The sequence below is a fragment of the Lethenteron reissneri genome, chromosome 20 (assembly GCF_015708825.2).
Source record: "Lethenteron reissneri isolate LAM-NWPU_2019-01 chromosome 20, ASM1570882v1, whole genome shotgun sequence".
NCBI classification, from domain to species: Eukaryota; Metazoa; Chordata; class Hyperoartia; order Petromyzontiformes; family Petromyzontidae; genus Lethenteron; species Lethenteron reissneri.
The window spans coordinates 16,933,975-16,959,052 of NC_083798.1; the positions used below are offsets into that span (position 1 = coordinate 16,933,975).

Sequence of the window (25,078 nt, forward strand, 5' to 3'; positions counted from 1 at the left end):
AGGTTGTGAGTTCCAATCCCATAATTCATCAAGAGTTTATAAAAATACATACAACTCTGTGAGATACCGAAACGTTCACCTTGTATAAGAGAATGACATCCCCCCCCCCCCCCCCCCATCATAAGAATGTGGAATTTCAACCACTGCCCGGAGAAAATGCACCCTCGTCGCAGCACGTTTGACAAATTCACGTGTTGTTTTTGTTTGGTTCGGCAATGTTAAAGTTAGACACCGGCACCTCCAAACGCCGTCCTCTGGTGTGTGATTGGTCGTGGTGAAGGCTCCGCCTACCACGTAAGGCATGCAGCCCGTGCACCGGCCGGGTGCCCTTATGAACGCAGCGATCATCACTACTGATGTAGAGCAGCGCCGTCTCATGCTCTCCTCACCCAGCAGCGTGAATGAACCGCTTGCGAGGACCTCCTTCCTACATTGCAGAGTGGGTGCTCATCTGCCCGGGGTAAGTGCATCTCGATACGCGCACGTCATCGCCAACAAGTGTGTGTGCTCTTGTGTGCGTGCGTGCGTGCACGTGGGGCAGCTGTGGCGCAGTGGTCAATGCACTGCGTCTGCGAACCCAAGTTCATTTCTCGCTTATGGCCAATATCGGTGCCGATTAGCTGAACCGGTCCTGAGCCTCCCCTATGTCAACTTAGCCTGAAATGGGTACCTAGTGCAGTGTGTAAACATCAGCACTGGGGAGACAAAGGCGGGTGGGCGTAGTGCTGGCTACCAACCTCTGCTTGTAGCGTGCCGGCCTTAATTGGTGCTAACATAACTTTTCCAAACAGTCTAGTCAAGACTATATGGTTGATATTTGTCTTTATGCGTGTGCATATGCGTAATCGTATCTTGTCGTGCTGTGTTAGAATCTCGCACTTGATTCACAATCAAAAGGTTGCGGCTTCGGGTCTTTGTAGCGGTCTACTCAACTCATTATCACCATCATTACCTGTTTGGGGTCGATAAAATAGGTACTAGTGTTTTGGAAAGTCAACGGTGGTTATTTTATTTTCCTGTGGAAAGTGATGAGCACAACCTGTGTGTGATACAGAAATGTGGAATTTCGACTTATTTGATATTCGAGACACCGACTGAAATATACTGCGTGTAACTAATGTACCAATCATCTTCATCCGAGAAAACTCAACCGAGCCTCAAGACTCTTTTGAAATCAGGAGGATTTTTATTATTATTATCATCTTTGTCCATTTCCATTAATGAGCGTCTGATATGAATCCGATCGCTCGCAGAAAACCCACGCATTGTGTACCGAGTCTCGGGAAATCAGATCATCAAAGGCAGGCGGTTACAAGTCGTTGCAAATTTTTGCTCCCCTCATGAAGCGTGCAAACAAATTATCGTAAGCCTCAATCGGTTGGTTGGATTTAATTGTTGATTTTAACCTTTTGAATATTATTTCAATCGGGATTAAAAATGGGGGAATATGACAACAACGCTGTTAAATTTCGATTTAAACTCACTGTCTTCTCGACAAACCTGTTCTCCACCTGAGGACGGCTGCTTGCGTTGTGGCCGAAACGTCGTGAGAATTATTTTATTATGTTTTATTTGTATTATTTTATTATTTCCATTCTACGTGACTTTACCGAAAGAACCAAGAAAAAAACAACGCTGTTACGTATTTCTGTGATAACTATACATAAATAACTAAGGTGCTATGAAGAAGGGACATTGCCCGAAACGTCGCCTATTATGGTTTAATTAATTTATTTGAAAGTCACAGTGCTAGTGGGCGGATGTGATGACAGGATTTTTTTTGTTCTTAAAAAAGTTATTCAAGCAATCGACGTTTGTGCAATTGAAAATGCGAATGTTTTTATGACATAGCGTTTCGATTCCGTCAACATGCAGAACAATGACCTCAATCAAGTCTCCCAACACGATACGTACAGCATATGCGTTTACATACCTGTCAACCCTTATCAGTGCCTACCTCATTACAGACCAGTTCAGACCTTATTTATCACCCTGTGCCCTGATAAATCTCAACGTTCATCCTACAAAGTCCCATCACAAGGGAAAAACACAAACATATCGATATTTTTTGCCCGTATTGAAACGGCTGATACGCCGTATAACACCTGAAAATTATATTTCCCTGTACAAGAAAACGAATAAACCGTTTATCTGAAGTCACCCGATACTGGTATTGTCGATGTTGCTTCTATAATTATTTACACAAATATGCGTTCTACATATATGGTTCATGTAAGTGTTTTGAATGAGATGTATGAAGATTATACACGCTGGTATCAGTCTCGTAATACAAACGTAGCGTAACACCACGAAGGTGAGATCAAACATCGGATAAAGTTTTCGTGCGAGACCCTAATATAAATTGTATACTTAAAGTAACGTGTCATATGAATGCAAACATATTGTAAATTTGGCATTGTATAAGCTGCTTTGCCTTACAATGCACTTTGTTTTCTGATGGTTATTCAACCGAACCTGGAAGGGAGCGGCGGCGCAGTGATTGGCGCACTGCGCTCTGAATCCGGCTAACATCAGTGGCGACTAATATTTGATATACGCATTAAGAACCGTTCCTGGAGTCCCTCAACTCAATGCCCAGCGTGGTGAAGTAAGATTAAACAATCCTGATGACCGACATGCGTGGGGGAAGGGGGTCATTGATCCACCAGTGGATCGATAAGGGTCAGCAATATATATGTTTAGATATATAGGCAAAAAACATGTACCTGAGCATACATACATGCACACCGTTCCGATAGCACGCATGCTACAACAAATACCATTTTAAACATGAACCAAGCGATGCTTGTTCCTGTGATTCTAATAGCGGACATTCCAAATGGTTTCGTGCGGTGGACGTGGTGTAGGCTCCCGTTTCATCTGTTCCCTGCGGGCACTGCGTGCTCTGACCGTGAGAGAAGGCTCGGCAGCAGCAGCAGCAGCTTCTGTGTAAAACCAGACGTGGAATAACAATGGACAGGCGACTGAACTGTGAACACGGTCAAGAGTCAAAGAAGTGTCTCCCTCCTGCCGTGAGCCATGAGTCCCGCAGGCATCACCTTTCGCGGCGCTCAGCCGAGTGGAAATTGTACCTTACCATGGCGGGGAACTAGATTGTCCCCAAGAAAACCAATGTGGATGTCTTACAACGTGGTATTTATTGTATCGACCATGGCGATGATAATGATGATGTGCTGAGTCAACCGCCGACCAAAAGTTGTAGCTGACGATCTCGCTACTACATTAGAAGTGATCGCTGCGTAATAATGATCGTTGTCAAGCCACCGCTGGATGAAGACATCCCCAACGCCTGGCTCGTCATTGGGATAAGCGGGGGGTGGTGATGTGGCTGACCATGCTTAACCATGCTGGCCAGTGCCGGTTGGTGAAGGGGTGGGGGCAGGACCGGCTTAGATGTCACTCGCCTCTGAAAGTATCCCTGGCCTCGAATTAAACTCAGTTCTGCGTGCTTATCTAGCTGCACGTAATGGTGTCTGAATGCGAAACCCACTGACTGACGTTCACTCCTGTTGATCCTGTTGATCTGTGCCAGCCCGTGGCAGTGAGTAGACTCAGTATACTGGACACTCGCAGCCGAGCCATGTCACATGCACAGGGATATTATCAATCCGCTGCTGGATGAGGACCTCCCCCCGCTCTGCGGGTCCATGGGGAGAAGGGATGTGGTTATTTGATGGGTAGAGGAAATTACAAACGTTCATCGTTATTACCAATTCGTGTTATCCGCTGTAAAGTGGATATTAAAGACAATTTGTCTCGCTTGAAGAAATAGGTCATTGTGTTTGAGTGTCAAAAATAAAATCCTCACTGTGATCATCAACTTTTAATAAAGAAAAAATATATAATTGTTGCTCTTGTGAGAGTTAATACTAGCCCGGGATAATAGCTCGTTGCCAATTTCACATTTTATAATACATTTAATTGTACAAATTTAACACGTAGACTTTCGCTACCAATATTATTATTCATCATTTATATTAATTGTCTATGCCTGGTAGAAGAGGGTGCATGACATACATTTTACTTACTTTATCTGACGCAAAAAAATAATTCTGAAAAATGTAATTGCGTAAATATTGCATTAAACAATTGGGAATGTACGCTATTAGCATGATAGGGAAACAGCATTCCTTGGTTCATGTTTAAAACAGTAATGTTGCAATATTGTATATAGCTTCAGGTGAAATGTGCTTCTTTTGAGTTAATTGTGAATAGTTGCTGATTGCTTGCATGTCTCTTTCACATGATAATGGATTTGTTTATGTGCTTTATACACAATGCGATGTCATTAATTGTCTGAAAAGAAGTAAGTTAATGTTAATTACTCCGCCTACAACCCACTTAGATTCGCGTATATAATTCAAGGTGTACGTGCATGAATTAGAAACACGTACAAGCGGGAGAGAAAAGTGAACACGTAAAAATGTAAATAAACAACCCAACATCGAAAGAAAATACAATTACCCATGCAACATAAATCATACAGCAAGACTCGCGTTTTAACACGTCAAATCAACAACGTATATAACACCCAACATACATGTCTCGCATCAATGAAACAGAACGTATACCCCTGCAGTGGTTGGGGAAACAACTTGCACGACTTGACTTTGATTTGTCACTTGAAGCGTTACGATTACACAACCGCTGTGGTTTCGCACGCCACACCGCTTGCGTCAACTGGCCGTGTTAGTTTTATTCTATAGCACGATCTGTGCCCGTTCCGGGCCCCAAGGTAACGTACTGCACGCGCTGTTCCAGTACCCAGGGGAAGGCAGATGCCTTGGGTGCAATGCCAGCCCGGCGCTCTCTCGTTGGCGGCGTCATCACGGTGCCGTGGGACAGACAGAGAGACGGGAGAGTTTCTGCGAGAGCAACTGGTTAAGCAAGGGATAGTTCGCCACCCCCCCCCCCCTCCTCGTGTGTCTTATGGCTGCATCCGCATTATCGTTCGGCACGATGTCCGATGTTTCGCTCCGCGTGCCGGGAGCTCATTCTGGAACTTAAACGAGTAGCTTCCTCGATTATACGCTATAGCAAATAAATGACATCGGCCTCCATCAGACACCATTAGCAACAGCTGGCAACCCCTATATAATCCAGAGAGAGAACGTGAGCTGCTCTCATCAGGTCGGTGTTATGAGCTCGGAAGTTTCCCGAGTCGACTATTAGCCCAACGGGATCTGCATCGTCTATCTGGAAAGCATTACGACCCAGGGACTATTCAGTGAGTGTTATATTTAACGAAGAGGCAGCGCGTTTCGCCGCTTGTTGTCGATGTTTACAGATTGAGGAGAGCGGTCGCAATTACCGTAAATATACGCGCCGTCTGCTTCAAAGCGGACATTAAAGTATCCTGTAGATAGGCCGTCGTGTGGTCCAAATTTGCCAATTTTGAAAATTTCCACCGCAAATTACTCAATTGGAGTATTCACGGCAATCATCGCCCCCTCCTGTGAACATCTGGCAGGATCCTCCTGAAAAAGAGTCCATCGGTTGCCTGGGTAAACAAGCGTAATAAATAAATACCCAGACGCAAGCGTCGATTGCATTGCACCCCACCCACACAAAGGGACGCCCGCGATTATCGAGCACCTGTTCAGGGCTGTGCGGCACGCGGGTGATGATGATCAGTGCGGAGTGAACAAAATCCAGCACCCAAAGTCCCCCGTGCTGGTGTGTGTATACACACACACACCGATAGCATATGCAAGTCTCAGTAAACACAGGCGTAGGCTGAGTCGGTGTATGCTCGAATACATTTTAAACGAACCGAGGTGACCGGGATTGAACCCCTTGGTCCGCCTTGCGTTACTAAAAATATGACGACAGTTTTTTTTATTTTACCCTGTTAAAGCCCACTGAGCTATATAGCTATTTTTCAGTAGCGACTTGGCCACAAATGCTAGCTCAACGAAGTGGCTTATCGCGTGGAAATTTATCGTAGCCAAATCCTCTAAACGCGTGTTTTCTATATGTGGAGGGAAAAACCGGAGGACCCGGAGAAAAATCCACGCGACCACGGAGATAAACATGCAAACTCCAAATATACAACCCACAACCTTCTGGATACCAGGCGAGGTAGTTAGCATCTTGCCACCGTGGCGTGCTATCCCAGTCATCTAGGTCTTACGCTTTCTCACGTTTGGAGAACATTTGTACATAAGTAAACATTGTACCGCATTGGAAGCAACACAATTTATTTGTATGTATCTGTCACAAAGTAAAAACGTTGTTTAAATTAGACAAATACCTCACATTTTTAGTGCCCTACAGAAATATGTATAACGAATTGAAATGTTCAACTCTAACTGTCCGTGTAATGTGATATATTTATATATGTTTGTGATCCAAAAACTGCCCTTGTACTGCATTGCTTTCTTTACTTTTTGCAATAACGTAAGGCTAGCAAAATTTTCGTGAATTACAATAATTGTGGATTGAAACACGCTATGCGCAGTCGAATATATATATGTGCCAAGTATTGCTTTGTGGCAGTTTGATTAAGAGATTTAACTGAAAGTCGCATTATCAATGACATGTGTTTTAGTCATCGTGTGTACTCATACATACTTGACCATCACGCACAGCGCACAGGTATCGCCCATATAAATGCTGTGTCTGGATCAAAATAACACATGCCTCACACGAACTTTTTCAATTGTGCTGCATCAAATAATACTTGGCCTCTTATGCACCAATGAAAAAAAAACAATCGTAGCCACAGTATCACAATGATTTCAGTGATCAAACAAGCATGGGCCGGTAGATGTGTCCATTGGCGCCTTAAGCTCGTGGTGGAAATCCACATACATATGTTGGTGGAAGTCTCCTTAAAAGACAATGAATGTAGACCTCCCATTAAGGGGCTCTCGTTGAGGATATATAGATACCAGGTGGCATTTAGTTTCGTATGAGTAGGCTATTCTGGATGACATTCCCATACGGGTAGGAATAAGACCGTGCAATACTGAATACTAATGTATCCTTGTAGCCTGTTGTCAATCCACTGCTGGATTAAAGCCTCCGCACGCCTTCACAGCAGGAGGGTGGGGTGGTGTTGGCGGGGGGGGGTGACCATACTTAACCATGGTGGTCAGTGCGGGTTATGAAAATTATTTAATAGTCAACGTTTCAGGCAATGGCCCTTGAAAAAGAGTCGTTTCCTAAAACGTCACGTATATATTACATAACATATCTTTTAAGGCAGTGTTATTGACGGATGTGTTGAGTTTTCTGTTATCTGTGCTTGTGCACCACGTCCATCGCGAAGGACAGTACTCATATCAATAAATCTACCATGTTTAATATAGTCGCTAATTTGCCACATTTAATGGTTGCTATAAGGGTTAAATCAAGGTTCATTCGGGTGTCTAATAATCATAACAATGCGGTTGGCAGCAATGCATGCAATTTAATCATGGATGTTCAAGCATGATCGCAAATGCTTTGTAACAGATGAAGATAGACGTCTTTTGGTGCATACATATTCGAACATCGATCAGTCCAGTAGACTGTCAGGTGATCGCTGTAAAACAGTCAGAATAATTTGTGACTGCGTGGTAAAAGTAGTTTGCATAAATACAAATATACATGCAAACATGGATGCACATATTTTATTGAATATTATTTGATACTTAGGGTGGAGCGGTAGCGTGATGGGACAGTGGGTCGTGCACTGCGCCATGAATGCGACCGGCTTCCAATCTGGTCCACGGTTAACATCAGTAGCAAGTGATATCCGAATCGTTTTCCCACATTCCCCGCCGACTTGTCTACTCTACCCCCAACCACCTCACCAACTCGCACCAACCGGCGTAGTGAAGTATGGTAAAACAACAACCTAACATTGGATTGTTAAAGGGCTGTAATTATTCTATAAATATGCGCGGCATAACGCGTGCATCAACGCACACACACCGCGCATAGCGTGGCGAATTGGTCATGGATTACACGATGTAATACAATTTTTGTTCCTGGGTACGAAGTGTTATTTTTGAATTGCCTATGCCTAAAAAGTATAGAAAATGGCTATTATTCCCCACAAACTTTGCTTTTGTGACCAGGACTTTACGTGAAGGAATGACACAAATGCACACGTTTTCTCATTAAAAATAGGTACATTTCAAAATATCACTGTCCTGGTCACAAAAGCAAAGTTTGTGGGGAATAATAGCCGTTTTATTTCCAATTAGGAAATAACACTTACTACCTAGGAACAAAAAAAAATTATTGTGTTACACAGTGTTATTCATGCTTTTGTTTTTGTTACACTGTTATTACAGTGTCTAAAGAATAAAGAAAATCCCTTTGGTCAATACAATGCTGGACATCTGTGAAAAAAGATCTATAATAGCTCGTCGGATTCCTGAAGTATACATAAATATTCAGATTCTGATTTGTAGCTAATTAATTACCAAAATAATTACAACACGCAACGAGCCATTATGGCCATTACTAATAGCGGGAGATCAAGACTTTTAATGGCATCGTTAAGTTCTACGGCTGCGTCCAAACCGCCCTCACAGTGCGCAGTTCACGGTTTAACCACGCTAGCTACTTTGTGGGAAAATCAACAGTGGTCGCACTGTGGATAGTCTGGCCCCCGTCATGGCAATGTCGACTTCCACCACTGGCTCAGGGCCGTCAAAGGAGTTAAAGTGTCGCCCCAAAGCTTGTTTGAGCAGGCAAAATTCTAGATTGATAAAAAAAAAACCTTGCAGAATATCCTGGTCTCGCATTTGATTTTAGCGCGGAACAAATATGTGCAATGTGTTCGAAAAAAATGCACGTGCACAATTTTTGGCCATTGCCTATTTATTTATGTGAAGGCCCATGCGGCCAGTAGATAAAAAAAAACTACGTTACATGAGAGTTTACTAATTTTATTATGTATGTGCGCAAAGTACTATATCTATCGTTGTTCTGTATTTCTATATCAAATACCTGTTTGTATATATACTACTGTATATATGTCACATATACAGTATGTGGTTAATATACAAGTGTTTTATATGAATGTGTGTTATACTTATGGATGTGCTTTGCATATACTGTCCTGTTTTATTTTGTGGATATGCACAATGCTTGGTTTAACGGGTTTGAAAACGGGATATAACAAAAAAACACAATTTATCCTCAGTAATTGTAAAATATATTTGCACCCTCATTATTCAATTGCGGTACACGGTATATATTTGAGTATGTTTGCTTCAACACTGCGAAGCACTACCGATATGACCTCTGGGCCAAGAACAGAACATTGCCCAATTATCAGTGTTCTGGAATATGAATCACCATCATAAATAACACGGCTCACACATGCTCAAGTTAACCTCATGAGAGTTTACTGGTTTGTTTATTTGTTTGATGCTGCTGATGCATAATCAAATAATTCGATCTTAATCGTGGCCCACCTTGATTGTCACAAGTGGAATACCTGTAAATATTCAGTGATTGTTGCAGAGTCCTTGTAACATAACAGGCTTTTATTGAAAAAAATGGAAGACATATACTATAACCACTTGGGCCACCCGATTCCAAATAAGTTTCAGTGTCTCTTACACCTTCCGACAGGCATGCACAAGGGTACACTCACGCATTGTTAGTGAGCGGCAATGTCGGAATGTCTCCCTTGCTCGAGCAAGTGAGAGGTAGTCCTGGAGCATTGGTGGGAATTCAACATTTTATGGGTAGGAGGAGCAGTGATGCAGTGATTTGCACACTGCACTATGAAACTAGCGACCTAAGTCCGATTGCTGGTCACGGCTCACGTCCATGGCGAGAGATTATTAGAACTGGTCTCGGTTGCACCCCACCCCCACCCACCAAAGAAAACAAAGACAAAGATCCCCTGTATAACCTTAACAGACTGTAGGAGCAAGTGCTGTTAGCCTTGAACCTATGACGATCAACACGGCACACGAGGGGGTAGGTTGGGCAGCAGCCACTGCCCAGTCGCCTTTGCCTCCCTAGTGGCGATGTTTACACATCACACCAGGCACTCATTTGAGGCTGAGTTGACCTGGGGGAGGTCCAGGGACCGGTTCAAAATGTTGGCCGTGAGCGGGTATCGAACTCGTGTAAGCCAGATTTATAGCGCAGCACGCTAACCACTACACCCCCCCCCCCCTTTTCACCAACACGTACCGACCAGCGTGGCAATGATAGTCAACCAACCCCTTTTATTGACAAGTCTTGGGGAATCCTTCATACAGCGGTAGATGGATGAATGATTCCAATTATGAAGCAATTGCAAGGGATGGCAGCATGATGTACTAGTAGGTCACCAGTCATCCACAGGGTTAATCGACATTGAATTCTTCTTCTAGTGCTACTTAATTTACTGTTTAGTGTTTTATATATCAAATAGCAATTGCATTGGGCAAATTGAGTGTATATATATTGATATGATACTGCTGTTAACATTTATTTTAAAACTCGGCAAGTCATTCCTGGGTTTAAAAAATGCAACGAATAAGATGACCAAAATTCGACTCATTGTGGCCCCCCAAATTTAGACTAATTAATTAAATTGGGTTTCCAAATCTCTGAAATTAGAACGCTTCTATATACAGTTTCTCGAGACTCAGTGACGCTTGCCTGGTTAAACAGAAAATGTATTGAATACATATCCTATATACACAGTATTGAGGTTAACCGAGCTCATCGTCTTATTGGGGTTGATAAATCATAACTATCTCTGTGGAGAAAGTCAAGATAATTTTCTGTATGAATAGAAAAATTCCCAGTAAAAAAAAATTACACCACTGTCTCAGGACTATCAACAGAAGTGAGCATTGCCCAACTATTTATTTAAAGACTCTTCTAACAAAAAAATTCTATTTTTTCAATTACACCAATGGTCCCAAGGTGCAAAGATCATAATTTTCAGAAGAGTCCTTGATTATACACTACGTAGATATCAGGATATATACATGTATACAGGTCAGAGATGACCACTGTAGTGGAATACATAATACACGGTCACTGCTTCCTAACAAACTTCTCTGTTACATGTGTGCATTTCAAGAGAACGGCTGCCTCCTGTCGCTGCTCACGGAACAGAGTGTTCACCGCCAACAGCAGCAGCAGCAGCCATGAGCCTCATGCCAGGCAGCCCTGAGCAAGTGGAGGTGCGAGGAGTGCCTGGCGAGAGGCTGACGGAGCCCGGAGTCAGAGGATCTGCCCCTCGGCCGCCCATAGAGGCTACCGGCTTCGGGGAACCCCCAGGGACAGACGCGTGGGACTCGGAGCCAGGCCATGGGGACATGCATCCCAGCAGGTACTCTGCTCTGTGCTCGACAACCCCGCACCCTGTGCAATCGTGTTGAGTTCCAGATATGTATGCAGGGCTTAATTTCAGCTGGGTCTGCCTGGGTCAGCAATCCGAATAATATTCCTGTACTCGGCACACCAAATCTGATATATCCTCTCACTGTGGCTTTGGCTACTATAGTCATATACATTATTCCATCGTTATTCGCGAACTTGGCTATTTTGGCTATCGGCGAATCGCATCTGGAACTATACACGACTGCATCGAGAGAGATAAAGAAAGTGATGAGATAAAGTGATGAGAGAGAATGTGGTACGAGAAAGTGATGAGAGATAAAGTAATGAGATAGAGATGTGTTATGATAATTTGTATCTAATAGCTTATTTATGTATTTAAGGTAATTCATTAAACAAATAGGTTTTCATAGACCAACATCATTGTCCGAGAAATCTGCTATTCACCAGTAGCTCTCTCGCAAATGAGGCAATCCTGCACCTATTCCAGTCTACCAGCGACCTGGAAAATATTCAGTGAGAAATGAAGGTCAGATTGTTTACATATATATTCAGCGGAGTGGCACTGTGATTAGAGCACTCAAATCACAATCAGATCGAGGATCTACTCAGTCATCATCCCTGTGTTTGGATGACAAAATTAGTGTGCACTTTTGTCGTATAGGAATGTATAATTTCCAGCACTGGCTTAGGGCCACCAACAGATGACAAGCGTCATTCCATTCCATGAATATTTTGGCACGTAAATGCAACACGATATTGAATTGCATTTTAGAATGTTATGGTTGTGTTGTAAAGGGTAGCAATTATACTTTTTTGTTTAATGATCCGCATGGTAAAACACATCCGCCTGTGTGTAAATGAGCAGGTGCGCCTTTTTTTCATACTAGATTGAACATATATTTGGTGTTTTTGTAGTTTCTGAAATGTTCGGTGCAGTGTAGGACGAATGCCAAGCTGTGCGGTCTAATATTACTGCCTGAATAAACCGCGTTACTGCAGGTGCCGTCCAGCTCCTTCACCGTTAGGGCACAGTCGCTCACAGTGGCAATGGCTTGTAGCTGTTTCCTTGAGATTAATAAAAAAACACAAACCAAACGATTTAAATGATTTTATGAAGGTTTCTTTGTAACAAAAGCCTGCAGTTTAACTTTTAGGCAGTGTTTTTGCACGGGTTTATAAGTACCGTGTAAGCACTAATGTGTATTTATTTTACATATGTATAGAGTCACTTCGGAGACGCTATTTAGGAGGCAACAACTGACGCTATTTAGGAGGCAACAACTTTATTCTACACCACATAACACCGTTACACACGGGACTACCATGCACCTAACTCTTACACTTGTTACATACGGGACTATAACACTCCTATCTCTTGCGCACATGGGGTAACTATAACCGGGTCAGAACAGCCAACGTGCTGTCTGACCCACGACGTCGGAGACGGAGACGTAGCATTTCCACTACACCTGCAGACAGCCCCGATATTCGATCGGGGCTTCCTTTTTATCCCTCTCGGCGCAGCCGGGCTCCACCCTCGGCCGCGCCTCCCTCTGGAACATTCTCGAAGGTTTCAGACCAACTTGCACCTCCCACCTGCCCGGCACCGCCCTTAACCACGCCCCCTTCGGGAACTCTCGAGACGACTCCTGGCTACTCTTCCCGTGTCCCCTCGGTCACCTTTCCCCCACATTCCTCACCCCGGCCCATCACGCGCTTCACCCAATGCCAGGGTGACTCGTCCTCATATGTTCCCTTCCGCCAGCAGCCCGCACCACTCTCCCCGGTGACCAATTATGTGGCAATTACTCGCTGCGCTGGTGGATTGCCTGCAATCACATACTCTGTTGGTAGGACTTATTTGCCTCTCTCTGCTAGCACCCGTTACCACGCCCCTAGTGACCCACTGTATGGTACTGCACGATGTGCTCGCCTCTACACCCATATTTCCTTGTTCTACAGCACTTAGCGCTATGCGCCGTAGTGATCCATTTAACATCACTACACATATACTGTACCTGTTTTAGTTTGCATACATATCAGTAAAGCAATTTAAAACAAAAGTCAATGTGATTTGTTGCTTAAATGAGCAAGATTGGTGGGAATTCCACATTCATATAGTGGGGGCTAGTCGATATATATAGAATAGCAACTGATTGATTTAATCATAAATTTCAATACAATTTTGACCCCAGAGGCTTGATGTGCTGAGTGAACCTCCAACCAGGATTTCAACCTTCTGATTGTGAGCCCCTCACTCTACCACTGAAACACCTTGCCAGATGCTCGTGCTGAGCACCATCCCAAGCCGTTGCCATATCTGACAGTCTTGTGATGTAACAAAGTGCTTGCCACAAATTAACCACGACACTTTGTTGATCTCTTCAAAGAGCATAAACCATCATGCAAACTCCGGTCATCTTCGCGGCTTTTGGCTAGCCTCCGAACAAAGACGGTCACTGCATCGTGCACTTTCAGATGCACTTCTGCGGCCGTCTGGAACGCTCTTCCTTCTGACATTAGGACGCCACTGGAGCTATGCACTTTTAAATTTAGATTGAAAACTCATTTTTTTAAATGTTTTTTGTTATTAGTTTGTTGTCCTTCCCTCGCACCTCCGATGAGCACGGTTGGCTAGGTACGGTACGAAAGAAGTTCAACATACATACGTATGAGCATATTTCGTCGCTCCATCTCCACGGCGAACATCTTGGAGACGCTCCATCCCTTGGCTGCCACTCAGCGCACACTTAGTTTTCTTAACGAATTATGCCTTCTTCCAGTGTACGTTAAAAAATCCATCTGTTCCTCTCTTTGTCGACCACCGACCATCATCCCTTCAAGTGATACGTTCTGCCCAAGCCCACTTACTATTCGCAACAGTCCTCATGGTGTCTCAAACTTTAATTATCTCATTTGTTTTCCTCTTTCTGTCTCTCAATGTAAATTTTAGGCATGCATCTCTAAATGCTTTTTGCAAACTTTTAAGCTCATGTTCTACATTTGTCAGTGTCCACAATTTTTGTGCATGGAAAGTAATACACATTTGATAAGGCACTTGTGGCACGTTGCTTCACATGAACAAGTTCAGCTCTCATTCAGCTCTCTATTTCAACACGTTTATCTCGGTCCACAGACAATAACTGGTCAGGGTTTTCTGCTGAATTTTTTAGTTGTGCCCGGCCTTAGTAAGACTATGAAAATGCATTTGACGCTATAGAAATGTGTAAGCAGTCATTCAAGCTGTCACAAACTCAAGCCTCAATAAAAAAATATATTTAGAACTAATGAAAACCAGTCACAAAAAAAGAGCAACCGCACTGATAATGGCATTAAAAAATTACCAAGACAAATCCAAGGAGAGACAGACAAAGTTTTTTACAGTGACATTGGAAGATTTTTACTTAAAATTCGTTTGGCAAAACACTGAAACATTATTGATGAAGAAAATATCAACTGTCTCAGATTTTCTGACGGCATAGTCATTATAATAGTCAAATGGGAATGAAGAACTGTTAGAGGAATTAAATAAAGAAGGCCGCAAAGTTGGACTCAAAATAAATGAGTAAAGCAAAAATCACGTACAACACGTTCACGAAACAGATCTATATGGTGGAGGATAAAGGAAAAAATATAATAAATATGCCCCCTTTATTCCCATCATGTAAAAATGTATATATATTTTGTATAGCATCTTGAGATCCTGTTGCATTTAGGTGCTGTATAAAGCCATGTTCTATTATAATTGTTTGTAGTTAAAAGAGTCCCATGAGTGGTATTTATTTTTAAGTGGTACTTGTTTTTTTTGTCCCAGACCTGAATGATGCTTCAGAAAAGCAGATAGTTCTTCCGGGAATTGCTTTTGGCCGTCATCATGATCTTTTGAAACATGACAACTTGGCTCAAGGACTTTAAAAGAGGCAATCCCCTCTACAATTCTGAATTGAGTGCCGTCACTGATTTCTTGGAACCAATCGAATGTGTTCAATTTTCGAGCAACATTTTCAGTACTGTTTCTCAATTCTGTTTACTAAACTTTTAGACACATATATGGTTTTAATGTAAATATAGCAAACATGTAATGATCACTAAATAAGCATTCACATAAAGACAGAGTGTGTTCTCGTTCAAACAAGCATGGGGTGACTCTCATCTCTGTTTGCGGGTGCTAATCTCTCCATAGGACAGCAACTGTTGACTTACTGCAAAATATTTATTATTTTATTGACCCCAGAGGAATGATGGGCTAAGTCGTACTCTACTTGGGATGTGAACTTGCAACTTTATTATTGTAAAATGATCACTCCGCCAACATCAGCACCTGACCCACCACAGTAAGAGTGTTGACGCAATGTATTATGCATACTGTCACAGCCATCAGGTTTTATATGTGGTCTTCTTGCAGTCATCCCAACCCCATGTCTGATGTATGTATATATGTTGAACTTCTTTCACACCGGATGTAGCCAAACGTGCTCATCGGAGGTGCAGCGTTGTCTGTCTCACTGACACTTTGACCCCATGCAGAATGTGGTGTCTATTTAACTGCATGTCTGATCCCATGTTTAAACGTGCCGTGTGTCTCACCTTGCTGGTGCCCCTGCGTAGCCGGAGGTCAGGAGCCCTGCGAGTTCGCCACAAACGGCAGGCCCTGCAGGACATGGCTCGGCCCCTCAAGCATTGGCTCTACAAGCACCGCCACAACCCCTACCCCACCAAGACGGAGAAGATCTTACTGGCGCTGGGCTCGCACATGACTCTCGTGCAGGTGATCACGAAAAATCCCCCTTGAAATAGGGCTCAGGAAATGCACGATTGAATTATGGCACGGTTGGGTAGCCGACCTGTAAGGGCAAAACCCAACTGAGCCAGTTTGCACAAAGTGCAGGGCATCACGACCAACACGTGTCGTATGCTGTGAAGTAGACTTCAAAGAAGACACTGTTGGCAATCTTGTAAGGAGTTACTGAGTGTGTAATGGTATAATAACCCAAATGTAAAAGCACTGTACCCAAATTATAATGTATAACTATACACTTGTAGTGACTAATTCGGAGACGATAAGACTTGGAGGCACATCTTTATTAACAAGCACCATCGGGATTAACACATTTCATATTTAGTCCGTCTATTATTGGCGACGCTACTCAGTCAGGACAGTTGGTAGGCTGCCTGACTAGTGGTGCCCCGAGATGGTAAAGATGGAGACGACGACGAGAAGAATGGTGAAGACGACGAGAATGGTGAAAATGAGGAGAAGAACGGTGATGAAGGACTTCAGCAGCACGACGGAGATCCCACTCTCACAACAGCCCCGAGGTCCCCCACAGGTGCCCCTCTTATTCTGTCAGCATGGCCTGGCTCCGCCCTGGCCACGCCCCCTTTCTGGAACCTACTAGCGGGTTCCTGGTGGGCCCCTTCTGTGACTTTTCCCCTAGATCCCCCTCTCGTGTATATCCTGGCCTACTGACGTCAGGACTGCCATACGCCGCAGATCCCCTTTTCTGCCAGCAGCCAGTGCTTTGCGACTGCACACTCATTGAGGTTTTTTTTGTAATAAAAAAGATCATTCCTACGTGTTCTCAATATATTCTGGCATTGTGGTTCGAAAATCCATTTACAAACAGAAGGTTGTGAGTTCAAATCTGCCCATTATCACCTACAGCACCGATAATTTAATTAAGCACTGCCTTATGGAAATTTGAAAGGTGGTCACAGTATGGAAATACTGTCCCCCACTGTGGGATTGAGGAATTTGCAAAACTTGTTTTGGTGCCACTCATTAAGATGAACACCACCTGATACTCGTTTGAGTATGAAAACGCTGACCTTGAGCTGATATGGTGTCAAACTAGATTCGAAGCTTTCGTGACTGCAGGAATTACTATTTGGTTCGTTTGGTAAAGTCACGTAGAAAGAAATAACATAAAATAATAATAGAATACGATGTTTAGATTGCAACACAAGCAACCATCATCAAGTACAAATAAATGAGAAAACAAGCATAGTAAACTTGGAAATATAATACAATACAACACAGAGAGTCGGCCAACACAAGTCAACACCCCGCCTGGTTGATTACGTTTCTCTATAGATTGCTAAATTTCAGAGACAAAACATAGACACGGGACACACAGACAGACACACAAGCAGAGAGAGACTCACACAGAGACAAACAGAGAGAGACACACATAGGCACACAGAAAGACGTTTCTGTGTCGAGGCCTTCCTCCCCTCTTTAAGGCCTCGACACAGGCCCTCTTCATGCTCTGTACCACAAGTTTGACTTTAAGCTGCATTCATATTACCATTATGTAGTGTGTGTTACCGTGGTTTTCATGCTATTAATTTTTGCCACGTATAAAAAGTTAAGTAAATTTTATATTTCATGATTTTATCCGGATTTTTGTTCCTTTCAAATTATGCATTTTCAAAAAGGTTTAAAGTAACCACTTAATTTTGCAATGTAAACCGTGACCACTATACACAGTGGCGTGCAATTATAAATGATTCTACGGGATGGTTAATGTTCATATTTCAGCAAAGGTCTATGTGGTGGTTTAATTTTATTAATATTCTTCACGCTCACAACTAGGTACATGCGAATGAACGTGGATCAGAATTCCCAAACAATGTTGCTGTAAAGTTGATGTTAAAGGCCATTTGGCACCATCAAAGTTCATGGCTTGCATATCAACTGTTGTTAACCAATATTAACAAATCCCGGGTGACTTCAGTAACCTGGGTCTTTCTCACAAAATGAACCATGGGCCTCATTGACTCCCAATGATTGTCATCGTGATTATTGAATCATAACTTTTCATCTTACTTAACTAGCTACATAATTGTGCTTTGCTCAAAGCCACCTACCTGTGAATATGAGCACTCGAACCCATTGGCCTTTTGAGCAGGGAGGCGACACTCTTCTTACTTCCCTTTTGACATCGATTTTTTGCCGCAATTCATCGGCCATCCCAGGGTGGCGTTAGGCCGGCTGACGCACGGCACTCTTCCCTGTGTGCATACAGGTGTCCAACTGGTTCGCAAATGCACGGCGTCGCCTCAAGAACACGGTGCGGCAGCCGGAGCTGAGCTGGGCCATGCGAATCAAACTCTACAACCAGTACGTGCAGGGCAATGCCGAGCGTCTCAGCGTGTGCAGCGGCGACAGCTGCTGCGCTGAAGGTAAGGGACACGTGTACACCAGCAGCAACAAACACAACAACAGCTGCCATTCCCCACTAAGTGTCGGTGTTGTCACCACGGCACCTGTGCCAGGCCAGGTGCACTTTGCATATGTGTAGTGGCATAGAATAATAGTAATGTAGCGGCATATTGCTGGCTGCTGGCAGGGAAGGGGACCTGCAGCTTCGGCAGCCCTGACGTCAGCAGGCCAGGTTATACACCAGAGGGGGATCTAGGGGAAAGGTCACAGAAGGGGCACACCAAGAATCCGCTGGTAGGTTCTAGAAAGGAGGCGTGGCCGGGGGTGGAGCCAGGCCACGCTGGCAGTATAAGAAGGGCCTCTGTAGGGGACCTCAGGGCTGTCGTATGGAGTGGGATCCCTGTCATGCTGCTGAAGTCTTCGTCACCGTCCTTCTTGTCGTCATCTCCGTCTTCACCATCTCGGGGCGTCACCAGTCAGGCAACTGTCCTGACTGAGTAACGTCGCTGACCATTGACGGATTTATTATAAAAGTGTTAACCCCGATGGTGCTTGTTAATAAAGAAGTGCCTGCAACTCTTAGTGTCTCCGAATTAGTCACTACATATGTACAGGCATTCATTTGCACCTCGTGGACATACGCATTTTCACATACTGGCACACACACACTGAAATATATGTAAGACAAAGATCCCCTGTAAAGCCTTACCAGATTGTTGGGGCAAGTGTTGTTAGCGAGCACCTATGAAGGCCGGTACGGCACACGAGGGGGTGGGCTGCCAACACCACGCCCGGCCGCCTTTATCTCCCCAATGGCGATGTTTATGCACCAGGTACTTATTTAAGGCTTAGTCAACCTAGAGGAGGCCCAGGACCGATTCAGATAATCGTCACTGGTATGTGCAAGAATTGAACTCGAGTCGCCGGATTCATAGTGAAGCGCTAACCGCGACACTACCACTGCACGTCCGCACACAAATGGATATGCATATACAGGGCATATGTATATTTGACACATTTATGCACAGTAAACATAGTCGCTGTCCCCAAGTAGGGTTTGGCCCCACCATGGGAATGTGGAATTTCCACGTTTGGCTCAATGAAGCACCACATGAGCTCATTCGAACATGAAGACACTTTGAATAGTTGTCGTGAGCCATACATCACAGCCCCTACCCCCCTCTTGCGCCCACACCTTTGAACCACAATAGCATGCTCATTTCGATGGCCAGCGGATTTTAGCTAGCCATCGAACAAAGATGGGCACCGCATCGCACGCTTTCAGATTAGCTTCTGCAGCCGTCTGGAACGCTCTTAATTCCAATATTAGGAAGCTACCACAGCTATGCACTTTTAAATGATTTAGATTGACAACTCACTTGTTTAGAACTGCTTTTTGTGTTTAGTTTTTTGTTGCTTTTCCCCGCACCACCTACGTATGGTGCAAAAAGAAGTTCAACATACGTGCACACACATGTGACAACGTGTGTGTTGTCACAGAGGGCGAGGCTCTGCTGCTGAAGGAGGCGGCCGACGAAGACCGGGGCCGGGAGGCGGCGTGCGGCGTCCGTGCCTGCGGCGGCCCGGATGCCGCCGACTCGAGCCTCACGGTGGAGAACGTGAGCCGCCGGGGCCACGACTGCTCCCCGCCACACCAGTACAAGAAGAGCCTACTGCGGCGCTACCTGCGCGACTCCTGCAAGCACGTGCTGGCCGGGCGAGCAGGGCCAACCGGCCCACCGGGCGCCCAGGGACCGGTTGCGAGGGGCGGCAGTGGGCAAGCAGCGTCCCTGGGCTCGGCCTGCTACGAGGACGGCTCCATCTCACCCGTGTCCAGCGAGTCCGACAGGAGGCCCTCGCTGCTTCTCCCCATGCACGGTACGTGCGAAAATAGAGCTTCATAGGTCATCGGATTTCTCCAGGATGAATAACGATTCGGTACAAAGTGTTGCGAGCGAGCGGCTGCGTCCTCCTCTTCTGGCAGCATCAGCAGTTTGTTGTCACTCACATATGGCGATACTTATTTCATGCAGGGGAGCGTAAAGGGTTAAACAATGGGGGCTTCTCAGTACAATTGTTTTGCATTGAACCAAACATGGGTGTCTGATGATTAATTGTACTTTGAAACTTCTTACAGGCATTTCAAAATTACGGGGCCAAGTTCCATCCAGGTAAGCTTTACATTTTAATACACATCATTGTAGGGTGTTCCATCAAACGACATTTCATATCCCTGTGATTCAGTCAGTTATTGCTCTGGGTATGTGACGTCACTTAATGGGGGACATTTGCGACTTGTTCTCTTGGCAGTTATTGATCCTATTTTACACGCTTTTATTTGTTGTTGTTGTATCCTCAAATCTTGTAACTCAATTTTCACCCACTTCACAATGTGGTATCGACTGCAAACTTGGTATACTTATGTCATACTGATGACAATACTATATTCTATCACAAAAAATAAAAAAAACATATATTTTAAAACATTATTTTTTACATGTTATGTTTCGGCTTGACTGTAATTGTTCACGGTAAACTGACGTTGGCTGTAATTGCCCACGGTCCCTTACGTTATGGCAAGCTTCTGGGCCACTTCCTGGAGTCGTGGAGTTCTTCCATTACTAGTACAGAACATTTCATAAAACCGTGAATTTAAAAACAAGTTTTTTTTAAATATTACTTATTTCATTTCAATAAACTTTATACATTTGGGATTTTTATTCCTGGTGGTTTTAGTTTTTTGATTGTCCATCAACTGCAAACTGTAAATTGTAGATCCGCAGATGAATAGCACTGTGGCAATGTGCTGAACTCACGTTCAGAAAGCTGAGTCTGAGGTTATACAATTGTGGGAAGTCAACAGTGGTCATATTTTGTATAGATTACCCCTACCCACACGATACTGAACTTTAACTGCTATTCTCGGGCCACTTAAAGAGATGAGCACTGCTCCGCCACACGTTGAGCAAAGCAGGCACTTTCGATTCTGAGATGTAAAACCGTAGAATCACATTGACAGCTCACGGTGATGTTGTTTGTGTGGTCACCCAGTGTGCAGGGAGCCAAGGAGCTGACCTACTGGAAGGAGCTTCATGCCGCCATGGCTCTTACCAACCTGGGCACCGCTCATAGCCAAGAATTGGCTGGTGCGAGGGCCCTGTGGATGAAGCCATCGCCGGCCATCACTGCCTCGACCGCCCTGCAGCTCCGAGAAATGAAGCTCGGGCTCTAGGGACGAGTGTTTATGGGGCTGACACGAGAAAAAGCGTGCTCTCCCCACCCGCTGCAGCTGCGACTCCCGCAGGAGCCAGGATCGTTACCCAGTGCTTGAACACACCGAGGAGAAAACCCTCGCGGATGGTGGTGACAGTCACAAAAAGGACAAATGCGTTGTGGAGATGAATTGCTTTGGCGCAGACTTGTGTACAGTGTTTGTTTGTTAGCTGTACAACAGTCATCCTCATCGGCCCAGCAACAGGCTGGAAGATAAACAGAATCAATGTCAAATAGAAAAAGGTCAAATCCCCAAAGCAGAAACAGTCTAACGATTTGTTTAATAAATTGGGCATCCATTTAACTACAGTGTGAACTGAAGTTTTTATGAAAAAATATAATTTATATTTTTTCAAATAGCATTTTTTTACTGTGCTTTCTGCCAAATAAGCAGAACTTGCCGAGCAAAGTGTCAGCTTAGCTTTCTTAAGTTCTTTGCAGCTGCATTGACTTTGTTCCTAAGGTTGGCTTTTGACTACACTGGCATAGGAGTGTCGAGAAGCCATTTTGAACAACAAACCTTTCACATGCCATTACCACAAAACACGTGTATATATATACAGTACTTTATATAGTTTTTACGAACTTTGTATGGAATTCCACAGAGATTAAATCCTGTTTTGTTTTTCCATCGCATTCAAGTTTTTTGATGAATGAGTAAAATAAACTGTCAAAAGTCATTTCTTAAAAAAAAAAAATGAAGGCATTTAGAGCTTTGGTCATTTACGTTTGTGAAAATAATGATTAAGATAAGTGTTATGTGTGAATTGCTTTGTCTACTCAAAATTATAACTTCATACATGTCAACTTCATGTAAGATATATAGTTTACTTTTCAAACCAGGTGTGAGTCCCTTGACACGAGGTGTATCTTTATTATGAAGGACTTGGTCACAAAAAATGTAATCAGGCAAAATGCAATACAGAATGAAATTAAGAAAAATTATAGCAATCCAAACAATCAAAAGAAATGTATCATTTTAAATGAGCTTATAGTTAAAATGATGATATAATGTTGAAATCAAGTATTGATCAAAATCACTTTCATTCACTTTTTATAAGTAGGGAATCCAATGAAACTGTCAGATTTTTTTTTATGTAGAGCAGATGCTATGTCGTTTCATGTTTGTGGAACAGCATCGTTGAAATATAATGCCCAACTTTAGTATTTACTTTTAGAACATGGAAAAATTTGGTGCATGTCTTAAGTTTATCATTTATTTTGTTGGTAATTTATTTGTAGATGCCTTGAAGACAACCTTTAAACAAAGTTCTGCTAATTGACAGGAGGTAACCAGTCTTACTGAGATCAATGTATATTGGCAGAATAGTTCTCATTAAGAATGATTCATGATGCTGTATGGATAAAAGTGAGTACAGACTGTTTAGGCCTGTGATCTGTGCCACTCAATAAACTGTATGGGTCACTTAAATTGGTAGGTGGATTGGTAGTTCCACAAGTATTCGCTTACATTTTATAATTTACTTTTATAACAGACTGGCATATCAGAGCTCTTTCACAGGCCATATGGGTTACACTTCTAGTCACATGTATGCCCTCTTGTAACAGTAATAAGAAGCATCTAAAGTGTTTTGAATGTGCAATTGTTTCTTCTGAGATATCTTTAATAATTTCTCTTGATGTGAAATTTTTTACGTAACTGTGCTTTTTTCTTATTGTTTCATTTTGTTTAATATGAACAAAAGCTTCCCTTGCTCCTCCGTTAAGAGCCAGTAATTCTGTCTCTGACACTTTGTTAATGGATGCTGTAATGCCATGATAAGTCGTTTAAGTGCCTTCCTTAAGCAATATGCAGCTGCAGATTCAATCAGCAGATTTAAACATAAGCATATTCCAACAATCAAGGCAACAAGTCCATGCATCATTATGTTATTGGACATTACGTAATAATGTTACAGCGCTGTAATATACTTTACATTGTGTGTTGTTGAATTAATGTCTAAAATAATTAGTGTCTCCCTAATCAAATGAGCATGGGGTGGTACTCTATTCCACATTCATATGGAAAGATCCAGTCTATCATGAAGACAATCACTGGTGACTGCAAATAAAGTGGTACTCATTTTATTGAGATGACGAGCTGAGTCAGTTCCCAACTGGCGGAATGAGATTTGACTTCCCACCTTCCTAGGAGTCCGACGTTCACCACCACCCAGCCAAAAAATAATGCCCTCCATGTGTTTTTTAAATCCTTTATATTAAGTTCGCTTGCTTGCGTGCTTGCACGCTTACGACCGTGCAAATCTTTCGGTCGTTTTTTAACCCACTTCCCGTGATCCAATCGAGCTGACATTTTGCACACAGACTCGTTGTGCGTGACAATTTATTTTCGTGAAAAAAATTTCTATAACTTTACACTTTTTAGGAAAAAAAAATTATATTTAATTACCAATTGCTTAATGGTGGCAGGCAATCATCTGACCCATAGGTGGCAGCCATCTCAAGCCAGAGGACGAGAGGACTCTAGCCGCCACGCATATAAATGATTTATATTCATAATCACCGTTTTTGGGTTTAGATCGCGTTATTTATAAAAGTGTCAGTAACCCTCCACCACCCGACACGGCCAATCAGTAAAAAAGTGTCACGTTGACAATTCGCCGAATTGCCCGATGATGCTGGATGCAATTACCAGCGAAACGTCGTACTCAAATTGTAAATGTTGTGGTTTCACGCTTCAACACACCGGTGGGCTAAAGCAGTGAACTATTTGTCTTTTGTCAACGTGACACTTTTTTACTGATTGGCCGTGTCGGGTGGTGGAGGGTTACGACAAATTTATAAATAACGCGATCTAAACCCAAAAACGGTGATTGTGAATAATATTGGTCGCGAAAGCCTACGTGTTAAAAGGATTTATAGTAAAAAACTTTGTTTTTACGGGTAATTTTTTTAAATACTGCACACTTATAAAATGAATAGCTACCTGAAGAATCGTTCTTGTATTTGTACATCATTACTTGAACAGAACCTTTCACAATGGTTGATTGGGCATTCAAAAACTATCAGTACGTGGTACTTTAAGGCATGTATTTTGAACCATTGCAATGGTCAATTGGTAAATCAAATAAGTGTACAATGCATTTTTGGACTGATTTAATTACACTGTGAGGCCAGGAGGTGAATCAAGAAGCTGGAGACGATGTAAACACAGTATGTCATTAAGACCCAACTTCAAATGTATACATTTGCACATGTTTGTTTCGCAAGAACCTGATTATTAATCACAAATGAAAATCATTCTTCTTTCACACCGTACGTAGCCAACCGTGCTAATCGGAGATGCCTTCCAACAAATCAAAC

At 43.2% G+C, this 25,078-nt stretch overlaps 1 protein-coding gene across 1 annotated transcript; it reads left to right on the forward strand.

Annotated features, from left to right (window-relative positions):
• The first annotated feature begins 328 nt into the window (after positions 1 to 328).
• Positions 329 to 24,197, forward strand: LOC133344506 (homeobox protein Mohawk-like). The gene is made up of 7 exons (XM_061554484.1): positions 329 to 460; positions 11,054 to 11,305; positions 15,925 to 16,084; positions 18,345 to 18,501; positions 19,982 to 20,359; positions 20,619 to 20,652; positions 21,533 to 24,197. Exons 1-7 carry the CDS (start codon positions 402 to 404, stop codon positions 21,711 to 21,713), a joined length of 1,221 nt encoding a protein of 406 aa, XP_061410468.1. The 5' UTR covers positions 329 to 401; the 3' UTR covers positions 21,714 to 24,197.
• Positions 24,198 to 25,078: the final 881 nt, after the last annotated feature.

Bases quoted from the DNA above. Each gene is read 5' to 3' on its own strand.
- LOC133344506 (XM_061554484.1), top strand. From the start codon at position 402: ATGAACCGCTTGCGAGGACCTCCTTCCTACATTGCAGAGTGGGTGCTC. The intron at 16,085-18,344 runs GTGATCACGAAA...GTGTGCATACAG, and splicing joins CGCACATGACTCTCGTGCAG to GTGTCCAACTGGTTCGCAAA. The intron at 20,360-20,618 runs GTACGTGCGAAA...AACTTCTTACAG, and splicing joins GCTGCTTCTCCCCATGCACG to GCATTTCAAAATTACGGGGC.